This window comes from Camelina sativa, chromosome 17, assembly GCF_030686135.1.
Source record: "Camelina sativa cultivar CO46 ecotype springtype chromosome 17, ASM3068613v1".
Lineage (NCBI taxonomy): Eukaryota > Viridiplantae > Streptophyta > Magnoliopsida > Brassicales > Brassicaceae > Camelina > Camelina sativa.
The window spans coordinates 22295032-22321464 of record NC_141896.1 but is presented as its reverse complement, the minus strand read 5'-3'; the positions used below and the strand labels follow the sequence as shown (position 1 = coordinate 22321464).

At 32.0% G+C, this 26433-nt stretch overlaps 2 protein-coding genes and 1 pseudogene across 3 annotated transcripts; 1 reads left to right on the top strand and 2 right to left on the bottom strand.

Annotated features, from left to right (window-relative positions):
• Window positions 1-18: 18 nt before the first annotated feature.
• Window positions 19-3910, bottom strand: LOC104757533 (amine oxidase [copper-containing] alpha 2, peroxisomal). The gene is made up of 5 exons (XM_010480283.3): window positions 2994-3910; window positions 2180-2564; window positions 1981-2094; window positions 1188-1729; window positions 19-497 (listed from the first exon to the last, which is right to left on the bottom strand). The coding sequence occupies exons 1-5, from the start codon at window positions 3773-3775 to the stop codon at window positions 290-292; spliced, it is 2031 nt and encodes a 676-aa protein (XP_010478585.1). The 5' UTR covers window positions 3776-3910; the 3' UTR covers window positions 19-289.
• Window positions 3911-12771: 8861 nt separating this feature from the next.
• LOC104759595 (amine oxidase [copper-containing] alpha 2, peroxisomal-like) lies at window positions 12772-17457 on the bottom strand (annotated as a pseudogene). Its single transcript, XR_015587495.1, has 5 exons — window positions 17062-17457; window positions 16853-16932; window positions 14400-14433; window positions 13340-13891; window positions 12772-12979 (listed from the first exon to the last, which is right to left on the bottom strand). The product of XR_015587495.1 is annotated as an amine oxidase [copper-containing] alpha 2, peroxisomal-like (transcript).
• A 2302-nt stretch (window positions 17458-19759) lies between these two features.
• Window positions 19760-22173, top strand: LOC109129911 (uncharacterized). The gene is made up of 8 exons (XM_087496659.1): window positions 19760-19909; window positions 19986-20250; window positions 20329-20425; window positions 20544-20668; window positions 21155-21320; window positions 21420-21543; window positions 21670-21879; window positions 21970-22173. Exons 1-8 carry the CDS (start codon window positions 19760-19762, stop codon window positions 22171-22173), a joined length of 1341 nt encoding a protein of 446 aa, XP_087352785.1.
• Window positions 22174-26433: the final 4260 nt, after the last annotated feature.

The window sequence follows — 26433 nt, the reverse complement described above, 5'->3', positions numbered from 1 at the left end:
TAGATTAAGAACACAAAGGAAGAATAACTCTCTTCTTTATTGATTAAGAAAAATAACTCAAACTCAAGCTCTCTCTCTCAAATCTCTTAAGGCTTACCATACCTTGGTAGCTCTTTATATATAAAACTCAAATACACTTTTCCAAAACCAATTAGGAAATATGACTTATTTAGATAACTCCTATAAATCTAATATGTATATTTTAATATCTCTCAAATATACTTAGCTTGGGCTTTAAGCTACTTCAAGCTTATTCCAACAAATCAAATCATGAGTGATAAGCGAGTCATTAACCATTCGTACAAGTGCAACATGGAGTGGTAGTGAGTTTGATAGGTTTGACTTTGAGGACAGGGTTTTGCTCGAAAAAGTTGGCCGGCCGAAGTTCAAAGCCACTGGATAGAGTAGGCATAGTCGGAAAATCTTCTTGGCATGGGACGTGGTGGAATCCGACGGTATACCACATCACTATATCTTTCTTCTCTATTTCCCTATTCCTGTAGCATACAATTTATACATATAGTTTATCGTAAGGACAAAATAATATCAAAATTTTAAAAAATAAATGCTGTTAATATTTTTTTAATGATTTTAATTGTTTTTAAGAAACATTTCAGGTGTTAATATGTTTGTAATGTTTTAGAAAACTTTATTCTTTTCATCTAACTTGATCATTATATTAAATAGGGAGAGAATTCTCGATGTAACTCGTTTTTGAATTGTGATTACATAAGTAATAAAATCATAATAGAAGAACTGAGAATTATTTGGAATAGTATGTTTTAGAAAATTTTATGTATAGTTTTTTTGATCATTAATCTATAATATCCTTTACATAAATTAATATAATTCTTATGTCAAATTAATTTCGTAAAGCAAAAATACTATTTTTATACGGATATATAGAAGGTCAAAACAGTAACTTTTTTTTGTTATTTGATTACTATAATATGATACATACACAATTTCCGTAAATTCAACTTCAATTTTTTGAATTTTTTATCAGCTCATGTTTTAAGCGAGCGGTGGAAATTTGGAATATATCGTAATTTAAAGATTGATTCTCTAAAATCTTAAATTAACTTTTTTTTTTTGTAATGAAATCTTAAATTAAATTTGATTATACTGTTATTCAAACCATACAAGGGACGTAAAAGAATAAAATTTTAGTAGAGATTTTAGATTACCTTTGGGACCATACGGCTAACGTGTCGTCGCCTTGGCTCCGATCTGTATACAAACCGCTAGTCCACATCTCTGATTTGTTATAAGGGGTGATCCACATGTTATAGTTGGTGAATGCTGCTCTAATCTGTGGGTAATCATCTTGAGTTAGAAGTGTGCCTGAAACCGGCCCCGGAAATAAACGGTATCCAACCTCATTGCCATGCTTCGTTCTCCGATCAGCGTTAACCACCACAAACTCTTCCACATTAAGTCCTAGTTTCACCCGAGCCTCTGCCTCGGTTTTCGCCGTCTTTTGCTTCGTAGTCCAGTAGCTTTTTCTTGGTGTGTTAACAGATTTTGGAGCCTTGGTCACAAGTTCCGTACGGACAAAAGAATTGTTTGTACCATCGATGTCAAGATCAAGACGGAATGTCACAAAATGGTCGTGATTGACTCCGACAGTGTTGTCAGCAATAAGTGTCCCATGGATATCGTCTTCTTTAATCTCTGATGTGTGAACATATTCCACCGGTTTAACTTCTAAAACACCGGTTAAACCGACCTAGGCATATGAAAGCCGTAATATTATATAACAGGTCGATTTGAGAATATCAATTATTTTATTAAAAATATATTTAATGCAACATTTTGTTTGTAAATTATTGTCATAAAACAGTATTTTCTGTGGGTGGGTTCGCATTTAAACTTTTGACTGATATGTTTCATGAATAGTTGTAAATATTATGGTTCTTTTACTGTATTAATGTACAAAAGGAGTTGTATATCAGAATTAAGTTTTTGAAAGACGTTTACCTCCATTTTGATGGAACCACTAGGTTTGAACTCGTAATCAATAATGTAGTCGTAGTTTCCCACGGTTGTCACCATACGGGCTACAAGACTCACGTCCGGTCTAACCTCTGTGATCTGCATGCATGATAATGTAAATATACTATTTATCATTGTATGATGTATAAAAAAGGGATATGATTCGTAAATTATAATTTATTACTTCTAAGCCGGGAACCTCAACTTCTGTATGTCGCCACATGATGTCTCCAGCGTGCTTTTCAAAAATACACATAACATTTGATATTTTTGTAGGAGTTCCATATTGGCCCGCAAAAATACCATCCATGAAAGCGGCACCAGCGGGACAATCGTTGTACGGCTCAAGGGATACAGCAGACTGGCCGCAACCGAATTCACCACAATCTAGGTACGTGATGAAGTACCAATCAGCACTTGGGTCCATGTAAGGTACAAAAATTTCCGACACATGGCCTTTGTATAGGACTTGCCGGTACTTGTTCATGTCCATGTCGAAAATGGACGCGAGTGAGATGACGAGGCCAGCTCGAACGTCGAATGACATGTGAAACTCCCAATTTGCCCATCTATTTCACAACCATATAAAACAAACTGATAATCAAATATTAATTAAGTTTTCATTTTCAAATTTACTGGGAAGCGTTTACGCATATTCTTTCCACAACATGAAAATGATGTTGGCTTAAAAGTTTGGAGTTCTTTAAATCTAATCATCTAAGTAGAAGTAATTAGTTGTTTGGATGATTTAAGGGAAATAATTTATAAGAGTTAATTTTATCCGACTTTTAATAATTGAGTTTTACTTTCTCGAGGACTTTTGAGATTTCACTTATAAATATCTCTCGGTAGATGTAAGTGAGAACAACAACTTAGAAAATTTTGGGAGAAAAAGGCTAAAATTATGTTACTATTCACGCTGAATAATTATTGTTTCCAAAACCTTATCTATAATTGTGCGTGCGGCCAAAGAGACAGAAAGAGAGAGATCCTAGTACCTCACGATGTGACCTTCAATCTTGAACCCTGGACCGTTGGGCTGAAAAAGGACAGCGTTTCGAAGCGCCGGGCCAAACGGCGGGTTGAGCTTTGAGAAACGGAACTCCGTCCCGTTAGCCTTCGGCAGAGGACTCGTGAATCTGTCCTTAAATTTCGTTACCTTCATTTTGTCAAGGTTTACTATTATTGTCAGTCCTTCAATAGGTCTAAGATACGTATTCACCGACCCATTAAGGTAAAAAGGTATTGTTTTTATAAGCCTCTCCGTCTTCGTCTCTCCGAACCATCCCATCGTTGAGGAGGTGACCACAACCTCTGACAATTTCAAGCCACGTCTCCTGATAGAGTCACGGAACGGCTTGAACTTGTGAACAAGTTCGGTTGCTGCTTCTTGCTCGTCAATAGTGAGCATAGGGTTACCCTTCCCTACGTGGATTTTGTCCGAGATGATGGCTCGAGAGGAAAAGTCAACAACGATTTCTCGGGTCTTTCCGCTATCTCGGGCGATAATGAATGCCTGACGTGGCGGTGGTTTGACGTTTTGGTCCGGTGATGAATGCCACGATAGGACTAGGGACTTGTCAGGTTCATTGAGACCCACGTATTGGAAAGTGAAGTTGTATTTCGGACCGACTGGGTACGTTTTCTTGATGACGTTACGGACGAGTTTTAGTTCAGTCCTAGTCAAGGGATCAAAGGGGTGAGGCGGTCGGATGAAACTTGAGGAGGAGATTGCGAAAATAGAAGAAAAGATTAAGATGATGAAGTGAAGTCGAGCCATTGCTATGTGATTTTGATGGACATGGGTTAAGTTCACTTATATAGCCACCAATTTTTTTTTTTTTTTTTTTTTTTTTGGTTTTTATTTAAAACACACAAGTAAACATGTTAATTAGGGATTTGTTGTCCTAAACATAGAAGTTCTTTCACAAAATATGTGAGTACTATACATAAGTATTTTTTTTTCATTTTTTAAAAATAGTAGCTAACCATTTTGACCTTATGTCCATCGATCTTGAACCCTAGGGGTAGAACAAATGGAGTTATTGAAATGCATATGCTTTTACCAGGATTGGTGTACAAATGATTTTACGAGTCATATTATATCATACACAAAAGATACATATATGATCCATCCACCAAAATGTTGAGAAAATACATAACATAGACATTACAGAATTGGTTCTTTACTAGATGTTAGTTCTTAAGATGTTGGTGTTCGAATTTAGAGATTTAATCCTTAATTTGAGTGAAAATGTCTCTAAAATTTCAGATTAACATCTCTAGCGTTGATGAAGACACTTATTGGTTATCTATGTTTAATTAAAGATTTGTGGATTTGTTATGATCTAGTTGCATATATAAATGGCTAGGTTGCTTATGGACCAAGAAACCATTACTAACCGTTGATCTTTTGTCCACAGTACTACACTGAGATGGGTTTCTGAAATACTGGCCTAACGAAGTCGTTTCGCAAACACAAAGAGTGTGTGGTGTGGAGTGATGTCGTGTTTACGTTGAATAAGTTTTCTGAGAATGACTTAGATTATCAATCTCCATCAACTAGCAACACTATCACCATCAATCTCTCTCTAGCTATCTCACTATCCTCGCCAAACACGTTTAGGCAGACCTTAAAATTTGATAAACCGCTGTTTTTCTTTCTAAACGCTGATTCTCAACGCTACATGAGTAGCTGTAGTTTGATTATTATCTTTTAAAAAACACATTTCCAACAATATTATTGATCAAATAGCATGTGTTATAAATTTTTTAACGTAAAATACGAATTAGAATGTTAAATGCAAATAATGGTGTTCGTCGTTGAGTATAAAATAACTTCATCTTCATATATTTGAATATATCTAAATTTCTACATATTTAATATATCCAAACAAGTATAATAATATATATTATTATCACATTTTTTTCTTTCTTTCTCACACAACCTCTCGTCTTTTGTAACAATATCCAACAAGTAAGTTTTTATCTTTTACTTTCTTTCCTTTAAGTAAAAATAATTTTTTAATATATATATATTATTTATTTTTTGGCTCTAACTATCTAGTGAAAATATTTAATCTCATGGGGATTAGATTACACTACTCTAAACTATTTTGGTCTATGAGGAAATAAACTAATTTAGAAATGATCTCAAGTTGGAAGAGAGATTATGAGAAAGTTTTGGAACTTTTAAGGTTACACAATAAAAAATGAAATAATATCTATGAGTATCAATTTGATCAAGTTTCTTTGCTTTCTAATTAATTTGGGAGGGTTGAAAAGAAAACTACTACACATTGTGGGTGTGACGTTTATCTTGAGTCTCAACCTGTACTGAAGGCTTGGCTTGAGACGCAAACGCTCAGCGAATAACGACCAGTGGTGTAACGCACAAAATGCCAGACGCTGCGAACACACCGTCTTCACAAGGTAACACTCGTGGTTTAAGGTGTTGATTGGTTCTCCCGCTATCTTCCGCAAATGCTGCGTTTGCGGGTGGTAGCGGTTGCTAGCGATTGGTGCCAAACATACAAACCGTTTCCAATCGTTCCCGATCGCTCCCAACAGCTCGAAACCACTGAATTTTAAAAGCTGCTTCGCGCAAGCATTTGCGGTTGCAGGCGATTTCGGTTAGAATATTTTTTTAAAAACAAAAAACAAAATCAAAAATACTAAAATATTTTTTTCTTATATCTTTAACATAATTATTGTGCCCACTAAGGAATGAGAGAAAATGAAGTACAAATATGATTGAGGAGATTAAAAAATATACAATTACAAGAAAATAAGATTCCAATTAACAAAAATCCGGAAAACATGATGTAAAATTATTGTCACATCGCAAAAAAATTCAAAAAAGCTCAAAAAAATCTAAATTAATATAACATTTCATCAGAAGTTTAAGAAAATAAGATTATTTGTGAAAATATTAAAACAAATCACCAACCTTCTCATCACCTCTTTCATAATTAATTTATCTTGGTCTCGTAATTCAATGTGAGGAACTTATTTAGTGTGTGAAATTTAGCAGAGAAGATTTATAATTTAAAGCATATGTTTTATCATTTATCACATTACTTGATTAAATTTTGGGTGAAAAACCAAATATATAAAGTAATTTTGCGAGAGTTTTACGACTGGTTGACCAACAGTTGCAATAACGGTTAAAACATAATAAATATAATATATAATTATATAAATGTTTAAAAACACCGAAAACTTTATTAAATATTATTTATAATTTAAAATCATAAAAAATAGTAAAATAATTATTCAAAAAACAAATAAAGTCCATTTTAAAACGCTAAACTAATCATTCAAAACGCTTAATAACGCTTGAAACCGCAATCGCCCGCTTCCACAATCTCCTGCAGACGCAACTGCAAACGCTGCGTTTGAACCAATCAGACCCTTTGATGCGAGCAGAGGACGCGGTTGCGGTACAGACAGAAATGTCGCTTTCGGGCCGTTCGAACTAGGAGAGGTTTTCCTCAGACAAGGCTTGGTGATTCAAAACAAACGAGGGAAACGGAAGATGAAGGAAAACAAACGAGTGGATTGAGAGATCGAGCTTTTGGCCGCGATCAGGTCAAACGGATGCGATACGGACGGCTAGCGAATCGATGAACGGTTCGGCTAGAGAAGATGGAAGCAATGATGGAACGAACGACGACACGTGAGAGATGGCTCGCCTCACGATTCGGTCAAGCTAACGACGACGAACCCGGTTCGAGTCGCTAGGGTTCTCTCGAAAGAACAATCCCGTATTGATCTAAAGAAAGGAGTGAGACAAGGTCAAAGAATCTCTCTTTGAGAAATGTTTTTATTTCATTCAAGTCTGAAGTCTACAAGAAGCTCAGAGAGGGTTTAAATAGCTAGGTTAAGAGAGGCTTAAGGACACGCGGACTCGCAATGGTCCGCACACTTGTCCTTTGATGTGTTCTCTTTGAAATAGAACACGTCGCTCCCTTTGACATTCAAACTTAGCCACAAAACACTCTTAGCGTTCAAAAGGAAGATTCTAGAGTTCAAATTAAAACGCACAACATAAGGAAAGAAAGAGAACCGTCTTTGGCCTTGGCGCGGGAAACGGCTTGGCTTCAGACGTTGTGCATTGAAGCTCCTCACCTCGTTAAAACCTCCTCCGGTAAACCTCGTGGGAAAAACCCGGAGTGAGGGAAAAAGAGTATGATTCCTCGCTTACAATGACTTGGTTGCCTTCACCCTTGGGTAAGGGTGAAGGCCGTGCGAACTGTTTCTTCACGGTCTTCTTTGATCAGGGCTTGGTCTCGGACGAACGCTTGGACAAAGAGGTTGATCTTCTGTTTGGTGGACTTGGTGGAGCTTCTAGACCTTGTCGTGGCTTCTGGGAGGACTACTGGTGCCTTGGCCGCGTTCGAAGCAAAGGTCTTGGTCGCGTCCGGTACGTCTTGGTCAGGCGTCTCGGTCGCGTTCGGTGCGTCTTGGTCGGGTTCCTGTCCTGTGCTCACATCACCCTTAGTCACCCTTTGCTGTATCTAGTCACTGTTCACAGGGCCGACTCGATGTTTTTAATGTCCAAAGCAAATAAAAAAATTACTCTACTTTTTTTTTTTTGCAAAAATAGAAGTAATAGTAGTAGTAGTAAAAAATTCATATGAAAACTTTATAGAAGAGTTTCTAATTTTTTAAGCAGTTTCTAAGAAGAGAAAAAAACAACTTTCATAAACAACCTTTTTTACTGCCCTAAAATTATATAAACAAATTACTTTTTTTTTTCTTTTTTTCTTGACAGCGTTGTTTATGGTAAGTGTTATTAAAAACTAAAATTTAACTATATAACTTCATTAATTAAATAATTTTAGTTGTGCACATAAAAAAAAAATAATAATAATAATAATAATTTTAGTTACCATTTTATATATTTAAAATTTTAAAGCCCACATGCAAAATGATGAAAAAGAAAGTCCAACAAAAATAAATTTAACTTCACAGTTCACAATTGGATAAGAGAAGTTGCAGCATGGAAGCAAAAGTTTGAATCCGTGGAATTTTAGTGGACCAGATCGTTTAGTAAAAGAAGCTATGGATAATCTTTCTCCTTTTGTATCTTATTCTTAATTATGTTCCTGATTGCCTTGTAAACATCTTTTATGAGGACCCAATTATTTTATTTTTAGTAAAAAAGAAAAATTTTATCATGTTATTTATATTTAAAATTTATTATTGAACAATATTACATTACACAACATTCATTAATTATTAGTTGTTGTTGTATTAAGATGTTTAATCTTCAGTTTAAGTCATATCATATATTTTAAATTTTATTGATAGTAATGCTATTTTGTACTTTTGTTTGTACTGTCTATTTTCTATGTAATATATGTTAATTATTGAATTTTAAAATTATTATTTATAAGTTTAAGTATAAAATAATAATATTTAACTGTATTTAGATATAAAATATAAATTTATATAAATTTAAGGGACTGATTTGCAAATAAAAAAGTTCAACTCTAAAATGGAGAAATGAATTAAAAGTCTTAGAGACAAATATAGATATCTCAATTTTGGACATGAAAATGGAGATGAGTTGGAGATGGTCTGAGTTTGAAGATGGTCTGAAGACTCTATTTAAATTTAATGAACAAAGCTGTTGAAAAAAAAATATATAGATGTATAAATTATTCTGGCGATAAAAACATAAAAAAAAAAAAAAAATATGGTCCCCCCTGAGGAATTCATGCTTGCACCAACGTAACCGCAACCGCAAAATTGACCCTGCAATTAATTTATGTATTATACAATTACGTAATTGCAAATTTATGATTATGACACGGCTACAAAACTGGATCACTAAAATGCTAGATATTTCAACATATTTGTTTCTTGTTGGTAAACTATGATGTTATAAGCATCGTCTTACCAAGAAAACAAGAGAAGAATTATACAAAGCGGTGTAGTTCCGGTTTTGTCCGTTTTCAAGAAACCTCTACAGACCACAACGTTTACAACGATCTGAGCAACGGAAAGACAGACCAAAGCAGCAGTTCTAACCCGAAAGCATGATTTTCGGGTAAATAACACTGTTGTGAATTCGGATGAACAGAATAAGAAAGCTTTGAAAAGAAAAACAGAGTGTTCTTGAGGCGAATACCCTTTCTCTAGGGTTTATATTATTAATTTGATGAACAACTTTACAAACCCATAGTCTCTTTATATATGCCTCAAAAACCCGATACAATAGGAAATAAAAGATCTTGTGAATCTTCTAGAATCTATTACACCCTACAAGCGGCGCCGCCTACACCTCCAAAACCTAACCCTAAGTTGCCTTGAGTCGGTTTCTACAAAAGCCCAGTAAAAGCCTTGTACGCCTTACACAGTCTTGTACATCTTTGTATACGTCTTCAGAGATTTCAAGTCACTTTACAATGTTGAGCTTTCCAAGCCCAAGCCAAGTTCCCTATTAGTATGATATTGTCCGCTTTGGGCCCAGGTGGCGAAGCCCGCACAGATTTCTTATTAGGCTCCTTCCCAAAAGGCTTCATACTAATTAGAGTTGGTTTTGGCTTATATATTAAAAAATTATTTTCTAATCTTCCAATGTGGGATATTGTTTGTATCCCAACAAACCTTCCCTCAAATCATGTACCACGATCCTTTGGCCACCCCTTCAGCGAAACTCAGGTACCCAGGCTCCGGTACCCCTTTATTCCTGAAGTATTCTTGAGTCACCTTTAATCATGTCATCTTTTTGAGAGATCCTTCCACACCGAATACAGAGCCCACACCCACTCCCCTTGGTTCACTTTTCGACCTAGGCTCTAATATCAATTGTTGAGCTGTCCAAGCCCAAACCAACTACTCTATTAATATGATATTGTCCGCTTAGGGCCTAAGTGGTTCAGCCCTCACAGATTTTTTATTGGATTCCTTCCCAAACAAAAAGACCTCATACTAATTAGAGTTGGTCTTAGCTTATATATAAAAAAGTTATTTTTTAATCTTCCGATGTGGGACATTGTTTGTATCCCAACAAACACGTTCTCCATTCCAGAGATCTTTCCCCTTAGAAGAAAAAACGTCAACCTTTTAGCAAAGTTAACCCGAAATCATGTTCTTAGAACAGAAAAAGGATGACTTGATAAGCAAGTCATTTGAGAATTCATTTACCTTAGCCTTCTGAAACTCAACCGAAAGGCACAAGACGAACGCGGCAAGACCAAAAAAAATATGAACATGAAAAAAAGAAAAATTTGGGTCTCCCATTCCTTGGGTCTTGTTCCATAACCTCCACTGATTTTTCCTTACTATAAGGCTAGGTACTCAAGGATTAGCCGCAACACCTCATGAACAACTACATTAACCACCGGCGATAGAGGAGCGGTTGAGTTGGTTTTTCCTTCACTTCAGGAATTGAGGCAGAGAAGAATATGATTGAGGCCCATATGAAATATCCCCCATCCTTGATAAACTATGCATCTTACATTGACGGTACTACGGTTCTTTCTCATATCCCAAACCATCATTTACTAAAGTATCTCTAATCGCTATAGTTATCTAGCGACCTAGTTGTTTTTTTTAATAGTTTATTGTCTTAATGTTAAAACTCGACGTAGATTTAAATTTTCAAAATTGGCATAACTGACGGGTTAACCATATGAGCTAAATCAACAGAGTATATATTTAACATTTTATTGTTACTTTTTTAAAAATCTTAAATGTATTTTTCTTAAAGTGAAACACATGTAGGTGGGGGCAAATCTTAACGTACTCTCCTTTTCATGTAATATAGAAAGAAAAAAATGGAGTTGAAATATATGGGGTCACATAGCTATCAATTTACTCTTGGCACAAAAATGCCAAGACCAACAACAACATTTTTAAACACACATATATACTACACCAACTTGGTATAAAAATCAATTTCTTTCTTTTATTTATTCATATCTATACTAGTATTTTTGCAGCAGTTTTTGCTCAAAAATACTAATAAGGAAAGTTTTAGCAATTAATGCTACTAATGCAATTAATTCTGTCGACCTCTAGCAATTTTATATGGACCTCTTAGTATTTTATGGGTCTCTTGATAATTCATAATTTAATGGCCTCCATTTATTTAGGTTGTAGACAAAACGATATCCAAAATTTCATAGGATCTGCGAAAATATACTCTTTTGCTAATAATCTAGACAAAATTTCCGGAAAATGAATTTGTAGACAAAATTTTCGGAAAATTACATTGCAATAACTACGACATTAATGATATTCTCTAGGGGTGGGCACTTCGGTTAAAGTTCGGGTTTGGTTTGGGTTCAGTTCGGTTCGGTTCATTCGGTTTTCATAAAACTCTAACCAAACTCAACCAAAGCTAGTTTGGTTTGGTTTGTGTTCGGTTCGGTTTGGGTCGGATCGGTTTTAGTTTGGTTCAAAAAAAATAATTAATGTAACACTAACAAATAAATTCATTGTCTTTTGATATCCTAAAATAAACAACAAGTTATCAGTTGAGTAATTCAAATAAATCATGAAAAGAAAAACCTAAAAAAAACCAACCATATTAACCAACAGGTTCTTTTCTTTTGTTGTTAGTCGTATTTCTTTTGGACATCTACAAACAAAACATTTAATTAATATTGAGATAGACGTAATTGTATTGCTAGATTTAGAAGATTATGTTAAAATTCTTACTGTGACCATAGAGACGATGACGTTGATTAAGAGGGCACAGAACAGAGGAAGTGAGGAACAGACGATATGAATTTTCTTTGACGTCGGTAGAGTTTTTTACTTTAGAACATAAGGTTAGAGACCATTAAACCTAATTCTACATTAATTAATTTGTTAGAAAAATTATAGAAAAAAAAATCAAACATGTGCGAGAGGAAGCAATCGGTGGGTTAGTGTTACATATCTACAAATTATAATAGTATTAATTAAAAAAAAACACATTGGGTTATCGGTTCGGTTCGGTTTCAAACCGAACCGAACCGAACCGTTCGGGTTAAGGATAAATAGAATCAAATGTTTGAATGTATATTTGGGTTTGGTTTGGGTCGGTTTGGGTTTGGTTGGGTCGGTTCGGTTTGGTTCGGTTCGGTTAAAATGCCCACCCCTAATATTCTCAATTGCCAAAATGATTCTGAATACAAATGATTAGACTCTTGATTTATCAGGCATTCAAACTTTAAAAACTTTTATTTAGTTTATTTAAAACTTTAAAGATTTTAAATCTTTTATTCTTTATTTTAAAGATTTTTAAAAGGTTAAATATGAAAAATATTTAAAACTTTTAAAAAGTTAAATATGATAAATATTATACCGTAGATACATAATAAATATTAAAAGTTAAGATGATATAGTGTGAGTTAAAATATCTTGGGACGGAGTTATATAGCAGGACGGGTTTTATCGATATTTATATAAATTAAAAAATATCAGTAATTCGGTGTTACACGGGTAAAACATCATTTCCTTATTTTGTTAACACTGTCAGTATCAAAGAACAGACATATCTAATTAAATTTAAATAAATATTATATAAAAATAAATTATATTGTAGTATTATATGGTTTATTTAACAATTATTATATAATTATAATATAATTAACCAACAAATACAATTTATAATTTTAATATTTTAATTATAAATAATTTGCGTGCGGTGTACCGCGGGTCCTTATCATATGTATATGGATACACCCGAATACATAATTTATCTTTTGGAATCTCTTAACAATTCCTCATATATATAAAATCATGAATTGCATTCATTATGTGATGAGCTGGTAATTAATTGTTCTTTGGAGTACACTTTGGCACGTTGGTGAGGTTCATAGGTTTAGTCTTGAGGACAGGATTTTGCTCGAAAAAGTTTGTTGGCCGAAGTTCAAAGCCGCCAGACATAGTAGGCATTGTCGGAAAATCTTCTTGGCATGGGACATGGTGGAATCCAACGGTGTACCACATCACTATATCTTTCTTCTCTATTTTTCTATTCCTGTTACATTCATTTGCATAATTTTAATTAATCCAACAAAAAAATAATCATAAAGTACAAAATTTTTACATATAACTGTTATATTCATAAAAAAAAAAATATTGTTCAAAGCATTTCAGGTGTTTACGTTTTTAATAGAGGTAGAGTACATTTGGCACCATAAAATTGAGATAAATCTATGTATATATACGTTTACTTGCAGTAATCCCCTAAAATTCTTTGTAAAATAGGTTTATATTATCTTACGTCAAGTAATTCAATTATTCAAAGATATGTACCTATACAAAATTCTCATGAAGAAGGAAGCAAACTAATTGCTACGTATGTAAAAAGAATCAAATAGTTATAGAGGTAAAGTACCTTTTACACCATACAGCTAACGCGTCGTCACCGTGGCTCCGATCAGCATACGAACCACTAGTCCAAACCTCCGATCTGTTATACGGCGTGATCCACACGTTATAGTTGGTGAATGCTGCTCGAATCTGTGGGTAGTCATCTTGGGCAAGAAGTGAGCTTGTAGCCGGCCTAGGAATCAGACGGTATCCAACCTCATTGCCATGCTTAGTTGTTTTAGTAGGGTTAACCACCACCAACTCCTCCGGTTTCAGCCCAAGCTTCACCCGAGCCTCTGTCTCGGTTTTTGCTGTGTTTCGTTTTGTTGTCCAATAGCTTTTTCTCGGTGTGTTCACAGATTTTGCCATTTGGAGTCCTCTTGGTCACAAGTTCAGTACGAACAAATGAATTATCCGTACCATCGATATCAAGATCAAGACGGAATGTCACGTAGTGATCGTGGTTTACTCCAACGGTGTTGTCAGCAACAATTGTTCCGTAGATGTCGTCTTCTTTGATCTCTGATGTGTGAACATATTCCACGGGTTTAACTTCTAAAACACCGGTTAAACCAACCTATGCACATTAAAGTGGTAACACTAAAACAAATTAGAGTGGTAATTAACAATAAAAAAACAAATTTGGGAATATCGATCTTATTACATGCATAGTTAAATCTTATTGTTTATTCATGCTAGAGTTGAAATGTAATTTTTTTTCTTACCTTTATTTGGTGTTTAAGGTTAAATATTTATAATTTTATGTTGAATACAGATATAGTGTAAAATATATATATATATATATATGTATATATATATATATATATTGTTACTTTTCGGTTTGCAGTCTTTTTTATTTATGATAAAAGTGTTGCGGTCGTATTTACATTTAGAATTTTCAACTAATGTTTCATAACTAGACCAAAATATTGTATTTCTTTTAAATGTAACTATGTAAGCATATTTAATGTACAAAGAGAGCTAGCCGTAGCCGAATATGGAAATTATAAACAACTAAGCTCCTAAATCAGTATACAAATTAAAATGCGTATATAAAGCTGGGAAAAGTTTTTGAAAAACATTACCCCCATTTTGATGGAACCGCTAGGTTTGAACTCGCACTACAAGAAAATAGTGTTACTGCTATGCTAAAATTTGTTGCAATAACTCCATATCTTGTTGCAAATTTGAAAATGCAATAAAACTGAGACACTTTTTCTATTGTTGCTATATGAGCGTTGCAAATTGGTATTTGTTGCATATATGTTGCAAAATTTGCAATAAATAGACTCATTGCTATATTGTCGTATTAATGCAACATTACTTTTGTAGTAAATTTGTCGTATAATTGTAACATACGTTTGCAACTTTCATTTGTTACAAATTATTGCCACATAAAAGTGTAGAAAATATTATTACAAATTTGTAACTAAGTAATATATTGATATATGTGTTGTATAAATGCAATAATATTTATGCAGCAAATTAATGGTATAATCACGACATTCTAATGCAACTATATATTATCGTAAATAAATGCTACGTAAAATATAAAGCAAAAAATGTTACAAATATTTTTCTATATTTTTGAATCACAATATTTTCTATTTTTTGTTTGGCACATGATTTAGTAAAATTATAATTGTTTATTTAATACTTTCTTCTATTAATATATATTATGGATAAAAAATAATAGGAAAAAACTAACCATAAATAAGAACCAAGTTCAGAATAAAAACTCATAACTAAAACATCGAAGAAACATAGTTGTTCACAACAGTAGAGGATGGATGGAAAACAACATGTCAAACATTTTCTCTAATCCTTCAAGCTTGTTGAGCCTCTCTCTCAATTGCATTCTCTTTATAAATCTCCGAGCCTCATTATTTTCCACATGATTTTCAAAAGTGGCTGACACTCCACCGTTGACTGAGAGTTCTCTGAGAGGAGAACCTAGTCCAAACACACCACCGTTTGTTGCCTTCACAATCTATAATATATGATAAAAAAAGGTGTTTGTGAGACAAAAAAAATTAATGACAATTTATACATACCGAACAAAAACAAAAGTAAAACAAACCAAAAGCTAATTATGTGAAAGAGAAACACAGAACTATACCTCAAAAAAAAAAATCGATGGGGCAAATATAAAAAAAATTGGATATATGATATAAAACAAAATCGAACTAGTTTCTACCACAAAAAGCATCTGTCTAGTTAATGAGATGTTATACTACTTCACGAGAAAAGCTAATAGCTAATAAAGTATTATACCAAAAATATAATGGATCAATGGAGAAGTGTGTTTAGTTTGGAGAAGAAGTCGTGAGTGTTAATGTGTTGTATTTGATAAACTACGTCATTTTAACTATATATAAGTAGAGAATAAAATAAAATCTTTGATACTAAATAATAGTGGATTTATCAAAATCTTTCAAGTATTATTGAAAATAAAAGGAGGTAACAAGCGGGAAGAAGCTGAAAAATTGTTTATTGAACGTAAATATGGGAGTTGGGTAGTTATCCAAATTATTTTCATATGAGTTGAAAAATTAAAAAAAAAAAAAGGAAGTGGCATACGGTGGCAGGGAGGACAAATATTGCTATGATATGGAGATCTTTGTTTTGATATTTCTATCATATCATAAAAAAGGATTTCCCTAGATTTTAGTCTTGTATCAAAACAAACTATTCTATAAAACACTCTAACGATTTCTTTTGTTTTTTCTTATCCTTTTTTCTAAACTAAAATAAAGCAAGAAGAAAACATGAAAAATTTATCAAAAAAGGTGAATACTCAAGGGATGTTTACATGATAAAATTATATGTTGCCCACAAGTTTGATTTAAACAAGTCATATGATGAACAAGATAAATTAGAGAGTTTGATCTCAACAAGAAAACTGGAAAAGCTTTGGTGTTGGATATGTTGATGGTTTATTTACCCATGCTTTATTATCTTTTTTATGTTTCCAAGTTTCTGTTGGGTTATTTATTTAATTTTCTTCTATTTCTCAATGTAAAACATGATCAAACTAATAAAAGATGGAATTATCATATTTTATATAAAAAACATATATCAGACGTTAATAAATTTACAAAACATTAGAAATATTATAGATATAATATATTTTTTAACTAGTAATTGAGTTATAAAGATGATATATATGAAGATAGTTTAATAGAAAAAATGTTGCAAAAGAGTTATAAATTGTTGTAAATACAGTAACAAATGTGTAAATTTACTAAATTTTCTTGCAACATATTTTACTAAATTTTCTTGCAATATAGCCACAACTCATAACCGTTGAATATTTCTTGCAAAATTTGTAAGACATTTTTGTATATCGCAATAATGTTGCTAATTTGTAATGAAAAAATGCAACAGATAGTTTTGTCGCTATTTTGCAATAAATTTGTAATAAAATTGTTACGTGCATTCATCATTGCAAATATATAGCAAAAAATGTTACAAATTCTTAACAAATACGATCATTGCAAAAATATCGTTGCTATAACACTATTTTCTTGTAGTGTCGTACTCAATGATGTTGTCGTAGTTTCCCACTGTCGTCACCATCCGGGCCACAAGACTTACATCTGGTCTAACCTCTGTGATCTGCAACAAAAATTTGTGTGAATATATATATATATATATATATATATTGTTTTTTTGTTAAAAAAAAACTATAAATATGGTATATACGAAGATAGATTTCATGATAAGATATTATAATTTATTACGTACTTTCATGCCGGGTACTTCAGATTCGGTATGTCGCCACATAATATCTCCGGCATATTTTTCGAAAATGCACATAACATTTGATACTTTTGTAGGAGTTCCATCCTGGCCCGCAAAGATGCCGTCCATGAAAGCAGCATTTGGGGGACAATCGGTATATGGCTCAAGGGACACGGCAGATTGGCCGCAACCAAATTCACCACAGTCTAGGTAACTGATGAAGTACCAGTCATCATGTGGGTCCATGTAAGGGACGAAAATCTCTGACAAATGGCCTTTGTATAGGACTTGCCGGTACTTGTTCACGTCCATGTCGAAAATGGATGCAAGAGATATGACAAGACCAGCTCTAACGTTGAATGACATGTGAAATTCCCAATTTGCCCATCTATTCACCATCACATCAAAATATCAGTTAAAAAAAAAATTATGTGCACTTTTTAAATTCGGAATTTTTACCGGGATTTTGAAATTTTTTCCAGATTTATAATTAGCAGATTAATTTTAGCAATAAACTTGAACCAGATTAGTGATTGAGGTCAGCGGATTTACCCTATCGACTGCAAATGCATGTTAGATCTGAAAACATTGGGGTTTACCGTATTGTACAATTCCACATACTCCATAATTGATCGCTTATCAATGATATAATTTAAAAAAAAAAAAAAGTACTCCAGTATGTATAAATTCTTTACTTTTACATCTAACTTGAACTTAAATCTGCATAAAATCTATTCTGTCGTTTGATATTTCATATTAAATTCGAAAAAGAAATTCTGCAAATCTGAATATGACCAACAGCAACTAATTGCCATTATCTCGAAATCAGAAAATTTGAGTAGAAAAAAAATATATATATATATATCCCTACTATTAATCGTAAAACATTGCCTGAAAAAAACTTTAATTTTGTAAGAATTTACAATAGAATGCCATTGCAATTATGACCAAATTTTCGATTTTTTAAAAGGGTACAAAGGAAATTTCCAACTCCATGCAAACGGATAAAGACGCGGATCCTTTTAACCCGGTTACATTATTCCGGATCCTTTCATTTAATCATGACCGTTCAATGATACATCCGAACCGTTTATGTTTTTCCTTTTTGTACGAAGGCATCTAATGGATCAATTGGCCCAACTTATAAACCACATCTAATGGATCAATTGGCCCAACTTACATTACAATTTCAAAAACCCTAATTTTCACCACCTATATAATTAGCTTACTTCATCCTTATCACATTCAGCCCAAACATCCTATACACAGAACAAAATATCAAAATAAAAATGAGTACGCCGGAAACGAAAAAAAATATGGAAAATCCTATACTAACGGCTTGGTTCGATTTAAACCTTAATTGTGAAGTTGCAAGACAACTCACTTTCGAGGAGCTACCTGCGTTTTACATTTGGGATCCTACAGGAAAATGCTTTCAAAGGAGGAAGAGAAGAGTCAACAGTCGAAGAACTACTTCTATTTCAAGTAAGTTTAATGGAAATTTATCCATTAAACTTCTTTTCCGTTTTCTTAAAGGACCAACAAGTGACGAAGATTTGAGGACTTATGGTGGAGTTGTATATCCATCATACAAGGAAGCATGTTTGGCAAGAGGCTTAATACAAGATTGAACTATTTCTGTCATTGTTTTTTAAAATTTTCGTATCGTTTCAATTTATTTTCTATTTCCTCTGTTTCGTTATCATGTTCAAGTTATAATAAGATTTAATTATATTTATCTAAACGTCACTGAGCATTTTAGTCTTTTTTTATCAAACAATGAAATGATTGTTAATAGTAGGAAAATTAAGAATATTAAACCTGAACTACAATTTTAACCTAAACAATTTTAACCTGAACGTAAAATGCCAACAAAAGGATCATGCAGCCCATCTTATAAAAGTTTAATTTACGTATCTAATATGTGTCTACTGGTCGTTTCTAATAAGCTGTAAATATAACTTAGTTTGATAAAAATAAAACCATATTTGTTATGTCTCTAAATCAATATATGACCAAAATTATTTTTGTCATTCCATAAATTTTTCCAAAAACAAAAACGAAACAAAGTAAATATATTATCAAATAGATTATACAAGAGTCAAGATTTTTCATCGTCATTAAAATTTACCCCAAATTATGGTAATCGAATATTGTTATCGTCGATGAGGTCAAGGATAATCTTTTTAAGATTTTATGCTTTCATCCTCACCGTGAAATAATCGAATATGCTATTAATTGATTGTTTTCCGTAAAAAACTGAAGGTATTTGGGCTAATTTTGCGTATACTACTACCGTATAATATCACGATTAAATATTAGAAGATTTGGAAGCCAAGATACGCTAATTTAACTGAACAATAAAATCAAAGATACGCTAATTAAGCAGTAAATATTTGGAAGCTATATTTACTCACTAACCATATTTTTTACGTATCTAAATCAATAAATACAAATAAAATATTTAGTATCCATACATATTTCTTTTCTATCAAATTATCGCAATAAATATAAATATAATTTATTGTAACCGAATATGGTTATGGAATATACCTTACAATCTGTTAGTATGATTTTAATGAAATTCTGTCTAAAATCACCGTAATTATCGATGAAAATATTTGATTAATCATTCTGAACGTTATTATAAGTAGTTGTGTTACCATGTTAATACATAGCAACAAACACACAACAAGCCAAAATGTTAGCATCACCTCTCCCCATTACTCCTCTGAAGTCCCTCAGGCCTTATCGAACCAACTGGCTTATAGATGTCAAGATTTTGCATCTCTGGAGACAATACCACACCAAAGTTGGAGAAACAATCGAAATGTTTTTAGTAGATTCGACGGTTAGTTATCATTTTGCATATTCTTATATATATGTAATTATACTACTTCTAATAGTATTTTATAAATATTTTGTAGGGTGATAAGATAGCAGCTACAGTGAAGAAGGATCAGATAATGAACTTCCAGCGAAAACTCAAACAAGGAAATTGGAATCTAATTTCCACTTTTAATCTATCTCCTACTTATGGGTCAGTCAAGCTATCTGAACTGAAATGGAAGATTGTCTTTACATCCAGGACAAGTGTGAACCCTTCTGATAACATATCTGATGATATGTTTTTTTCATTTGCATCTTATGATGCTGTGCTCACTGGGAAGCAAGCTGAAAATGTTTTATTCGGTATGTTTATTATATTACATTTAATAATAATATATCTTATTTTTGTTTTTCTAATATATTCAATTTGATTTCTCTCAGATTTTTTTGGTCAAGTTGTCGACTGTGGTGAAATTAAAGAAATAACTACAACAAACAAACCAACTACCAAAATCGACTTCCACTTGAGAAATTCTGAGTATGTTTTAAACTAAATATTTTTCAATGCTTGGTCAGAAAAAAAAAAGAAAAAAAGGTCAGCTGACAAATATAGCAAATAATCTTCTATTCATTTTTTAATATTACTATTCTTATAGGGATACACGTGTTTTGTGTACTCTTTGGGGTACCTGCGCTCACATGTTTAGTAAAGCTTGTCACGAGTCTACCGATGGTATTGTTTTCTGCTTACTAAGGTTTGCTAAAGTTAATCAGTACAATGGTAAGTTTTTTCTCATTATACTACATATTAACTTTCTTAAATTTTTTTATAAAATTAGTTTGAATAACAATTAATATAGATGCTTGGAGTGTTCAAAATCACTGGGACTGTTCTCAAGTTATAATCAATCCAGAAATTACTGAAGCTGAAGATCTAAGAAAACTGTGAGTTTATATATTTGTTGCCGATAATATAGACTGTTCTTTTTATCAACACATATAATAATGTGATAACTCGAATATTAGTCTTTCCAATGATGGCTTGCAACTGACGATCATGGATTCATTGCAAAAGAAAGTGTTTTGGGCAAAACCTAAAAAGGAAGAATTAGAAGAATACCCTATTAAAACTATCGAAGAAGTCCTGCATGCATTTGAGGTATTTTTCTCTAAAAATATCTATTATCCATTGTTTTATTATAAATTTAGGTAATAATACATAGAAATTAAACTTTATAGGTTGGGATGTGTCGCACTACCTGTACAGTAATTGAAGTCGATAGAGACTACTGTTGGGCCTACATTGCGTGTAAGAAATGCAACAAAAAGACCATCGCCGAGCAAGGCATTAAGATGGAAGATGAGAATCATAAACCAGCACCAAAGTTCTCTTGTGAGGTTTGCTGTCAGTTTGTAAAAAACGTCACAACCAAGTAAGTTACTTATACGTATTTGATTGAAGGTTAATAAAGTAGTTCCTTATATACTTCTATGATAATCAAAACCTTAAAATTTTTAAAATTTATTTTTAGGTTCTGGATTTATCTTAAAATCAAAGACAAAACTGGAGAAGCTAAATGTATGGTGTTTGATAGCTTCGCTGCTGATATGGTTGGAATGCAATCCTCAGAACTCCTTAACAATAGATACGATTTGGTAATTATTCATCTTTTCCGTATTATATCTTTGTATCATATCATTCATCTTAGCCGCATTATATTTCAAAACAATTTTCTATTTGATAATTTTGACTTTGTTAAACCATTGCATTATAAACAATAGCTGGAGGATCCTGAAGCTATTCCTCTGGAGGTTTTATCATTAGAAGGGAAAACATTCGAGTTTCTCCTTTCTATCGAGTTGAAAAATATTAGAGGGAGCTCCACCATTTACAATGTCGCTGCTTTGTGCTCCAAAGGATTGAATTCTGATTTTGAGATTCTCCCTTCAGACACTTATATAAATCCTTCTTCAATGTTGTCTGGTGGTCAGGTATTATTTTTTTAATAGTTTATATAATTGTATGGTGAAGATTTATATAAGGTTTTGAATTCGTATATTTAATGTTTACTATACTTATAGGGTTCTTCAATGATTACTGATGGGAGTGAACCATCAGATGTGGATGCTTCAACATCTTCCACTCCATCATCAAAAAGAGGTTCATCAAACATGGTCGAAGGAGATGACCAATCATCTACCTCAAAAAAACATTGCTCTGGACAAAAAGTGGAAGATGCTACTGCTGCTGGTGTTTCTAAGGAACTTAACAGTTTGTTCAGTTAATTTTCTTTTGAGTTTTACTATCTATCCACTTTGAGACTTTTAAATTTCTACTTTGGTTTTGGTTATGGTTTTCATTTTCATGAGTTTTTTTTTGTGAGACTATTGGTATTATTGTTTTTTAATATTCTGCTTGGTTTCAATTTAATTTCTTATTATTCCTTTGTTTCTTATCTATCCACTTTGATACTTTTTATATTTGTTATGTGATTTTGCTTATATTTTTTATACTTATACATTCTCTAACTTTCAGTTTTTGTAACATGGTTGTTATAAAATCTTAACTTCTCATACTTTTTTTATGATTAGTTTATTGAATAAAGCTGAAAGAACTAAATTATACTATATCTTTTATTCTAAATATGAGTACACATTTTTGCATGTGAAACAATTGTAAGATGTGATCTCTATTTGAATAACACATATACGAACACATCAACATATAAATTCGTACTCAATTGTCATGTCAAAACTTTTCTCATGCATGCACAAACAGTTTCACACATCACAAATTTTGAGACATAGATACCATCACATGCAAAATTTAGCACCAAAAACTGTATCATATAGAAAAGAGAGCTTCAGTTTCTTACGTGACATTTCACACCTCTCAAATCTATTAATTTGTTTTTTTCCTGCTTTATAACTTTAATAAAATTGATTCGACAAGTCAATCTATGTTCAGTTTAGATATCCTAATATATCTCATTTTTTATTATGTAGAACCAAATCCTATCAATTTAGTTCAGTTTCAGATTGTTCATTTGTCCTTATCTGTAACTAGACAAATAATTTTAAACCGAATCTACACTTTATAATAAAATAATTCTGTATATTATCAAGTAATATAATTATACAATCTGTAATAGATATGATTACAACTATATCTTAGGGAATCTGCTACAACTTAAAAATATCAAGAATATAGTAAATAATTATACCTAACATAATATTTTAGGTAGTAACCACAAAGTGTAAGATCTTTTGTACCGTAATTACAAAATTCAAATATTATCTTCCTATACAATAAATATCTAACAAATAAATATACTATTTATACCGAATTAGTTGATTCATCTTAATCTGGTCAACCAACTATTAATACAAAATCTTAACTTTCCATATGTTTTCAAAAATGGCGATGTGTACAATGAATATATGTAAATCCTCTGAATATAAACACTTGGTTTTTACTATTTTTTTTAACACAAAAACATGCAGATTTGACAACTCATTGAATTTAAAAATAAATGAAAAAAAATCTAAAAGAATAAATTTTATCTATAAATACAAACCATATGTGAAGTCACTTTTCATTAACCTAAACCACTTCTTATTTCACCACAATATCTTCTCTTCACGAATATGGCTAATTTTAGCAGATTAACCACCATATATCCGTCCAATGATCTCAAGTGGAATGTCTGTGTGAAGATCCTTAGGATGTGGCGTAAAACAGATGATGGGGAAGACTCTCTCGAGTTGGTTGTATGTGATGTCTTCGTAAGTTTTGCAACTTTTTATCATTGATTTTGAATCTAATTAAATATATATATATATATATATATATATATATATGACTTTGTTTTTTTCTTCTCAATTTTCAGGGGACCAAAATAGTAGTAACTATACCGAAAGGTCTTTTTGAAATTTTCAAGTCTGACATCCAAGAAGATGCATGGAAAGTTTTTTCTGCTTTTGACGTCATAAACTGCAGCAGACCTATCCGTATTACTGAAAGTTACTATCGGATCGTGTTTAGGGAAGATACCATTGTGGAAGATACTGAACCACGTTCTAACAATCATTTCATTGATTATGTGTCTTTTGATAGACTATATGATAGTTATCATGCCATAACTAATCGCTGCTTAGGTATTTTTTTGAATCTAATTATTTATGTGTTTATCTTACTATAATTTTAATTTTATGATATTTAATATAAACATTCGTATTTTTTATAGATATCATGGGACATATAATCAATGTCCAAACATTGATCTATGTCGATGATCCAAGAGCTGTTCAATATGAGGAAAGGGCCCGACTTTTGCGTTTCGACCTTAAAGACCAAAAGTAATAAGGACAACAAGAAATAATTATCTCATGCAATTCGGAACCAAACCAACTATCAAAACCATTGTTTTAATTATCTTTTTCCATATTTACTAGATACAACTAATTCTAACTTTTTTTCCTGTAGTCATGAAGTCATTCACTGTACTGCTTATGATGAACATGCCGACTACTTTCAACGTTATTGGAGTCCTTCTTATACGAGTTCTATCATAGGCGTCCTACGTTTCTGGAGGGCAAAGTTTGCTCATGGAGCTACAAGCTAATGACTTTTATTATATAGAACGAGCTGTTATGTAATCATTAATTTTAAAAATTTGAATTCTTCACAATAGGTCAAGACATCGAACTTTTGAGTGTTCCTGGAGTGTCTACTATTTGCTTTGATCCTCCATATACTGAAGTAACTGATTTCAGAAACAGGTAACGTTTAAAATTCATAATTTGTTGTTTACATACATACTTTCATATCTCATTTATTTATTATTACAATATGTCATTTTCATGATATATTATTATGATATTTTTCAGGATCTCCTTTAACCTCGACAGTGATGATGACTTTATCTATTAAGGGAGAGCTTCAAGGGAGTATATGATGAAGTCGTCGACTTTCCTGATCGTTGTTTTGTAGTTTGGCTTTATTTTCTCTGTCAAATAAGAGACATTTTGTCTCATCTTGCTTTCCTTTTTTTTTTTTCAAACTCTCAGGACTTTTCTTATTTAATAAATTACCATCTTTCCATGTCATGTTATTTTAAAAAATCGGTTGTTTTAAGTTTTAATCTTATTATTTTATTATGATCAATTTTATATATATACTATAATAATATCTCCTTTTATTTTCTAATTAGATAAAATAATATGGTCATAGATAACAATGACATATTTTATGAATTTGTTTATACACATATACATAATAGATGTCATTTTAATAGTAGGGATTTATTTAACAACGCCAAAACATTGAGTTTATAATTTCGTCGATGCATTGTGGACATATTCTTTTGGTTTAATTTTAAGCCTAGACTATACTCATTTTTTGTGTTAATTGCTAAGGAATCGATGCTAAAACTTCATTATAACTTTAACCCAAAACAAAATAGTAGTCAATTTTTTAATAAATTTAGGATAATTTTAGTAGAAAGTGAACCAATGCATGGAGCTTAAAAGGTCCAAAAAATGAAAATGTCAGCCTTTCAAAGTCTTTGCTTTGATTCTTTAAAAATTTGACATTCCAATAAAAAAATGACTACACTTTATGATATCACTCCCATCAAACATAAATTTTTTTATTGTAGTAAATGTACACACAAGATATTTTAGATGTAATTTTAAAAAAGTAGCATTCGGTTTCTTTATGTTTTTCAACCTTTAAGAGCTATTTCATTATAAATACTGAATGACATTAGCTATATAGATCCTTTCTACTCTTTTAACGTCTCATCTTTCATCTTCTTCCTTCTTTAAAACACAAAAATTTCCATTTAAAAATATGGTAGCATATATAGAAGAATTGGATCTGACATCTAATCGGGTTAGTGTTGCTGTCAAGTTAATCCGTTGCTGGACACCTCATCTCATATTTGGAGGATCAAACTTTAAGTTTTTGATTGTCGTTGATGAGAAGGTATTTTAATTCATCTTTGTATTTTCGATAAAAACGCTTTGATATCTTTTTGTTATGCATGTTTCAAATATACTTTGATATCTTTTTGTTATGCATGTTTTCAATTAACTTTCCATATCATTGCCACTAATCAAATATTTCTCTTATGTGAAATAATGAGACAACAGGGAAAACGAATTGAAGCTAAAATCCCATTTCGACATTACTTTGATCATTTCGTACATGTGTTGGAAGAAGGAGAATGGTTTCTTCTTTATAAGTTCGAAGTTATGGAAAATCAGCAATCTTTCAGGAACTGTAACAATCCTTTCCTCTTATTGATCACAAATCAAACTCGAATCACCCCAATACCTCCCAGATGTCTAGACAACTTTCTTCATCTAACAGATGCAATAACGTTTGAGAATGCTAGAGAGAATGAGAAAAACTGTTGCGTTGGTAAATATCTTATTCTTAAAATTAATTCTAAGAATAATAATTTTAATATTAGGATTTTACTCATTATATTTAGTTATGATTTTAATTTTTTTGCTTTTTATAATTTATGGTAGATTTTT

What these genes read in the sequence shown, in the direction of transcription:
- LOC104757533 (XM_010480283.3), bottom strand. Translation starts at nt 3,775, where the DNA reads ATGGCTCGACTTCACTTCATCATCTTAATCTTTTCTTCTATTTTCGCA. An exon ending in TTGAGGTTCCCGGCTTAGAA is followed by an intron (nt 2,095 to 2,179) that starts GTAATAAATTAT and finishes TCATGCATGCAG; the next exon opens with ATCACAGAGGTTAGACCGGA. An exon ending in TTAGCCGTATGGTCCCAAAG is followed by an intron (nt 498 to 1,187) that starts GTAATCTAAAAT and finishes TGTATGCTACAG; the next exon opens with GAATAGGGAAATAGAGAAGA.
- LOC109129911 (XM_087496659.1), top strand. Translation starts at nt 19,760, where the DNA reads ATGTTAGCATCACCTCTCCCCATTACTCCTCTGAAGTCCCTCAGGCCT. An exon ending in TTAACAATAGATACGATTTG is followed by an intron (nt 21,544 to 21,669) that starts GTAATTATTCAT and finishes TATAAACAATAG; the next exon opens with CTGGAGGATCCTGAAGCTAT. An exon ending in CAATGTTGTCTGGTGGTCAG is followed by an intron (nt 21,880 to 21,969) that starts GTATTATTTTTT and finishes CTATACTTATAG; the next exon opens with GGTTCTTCAATGATTACTGA.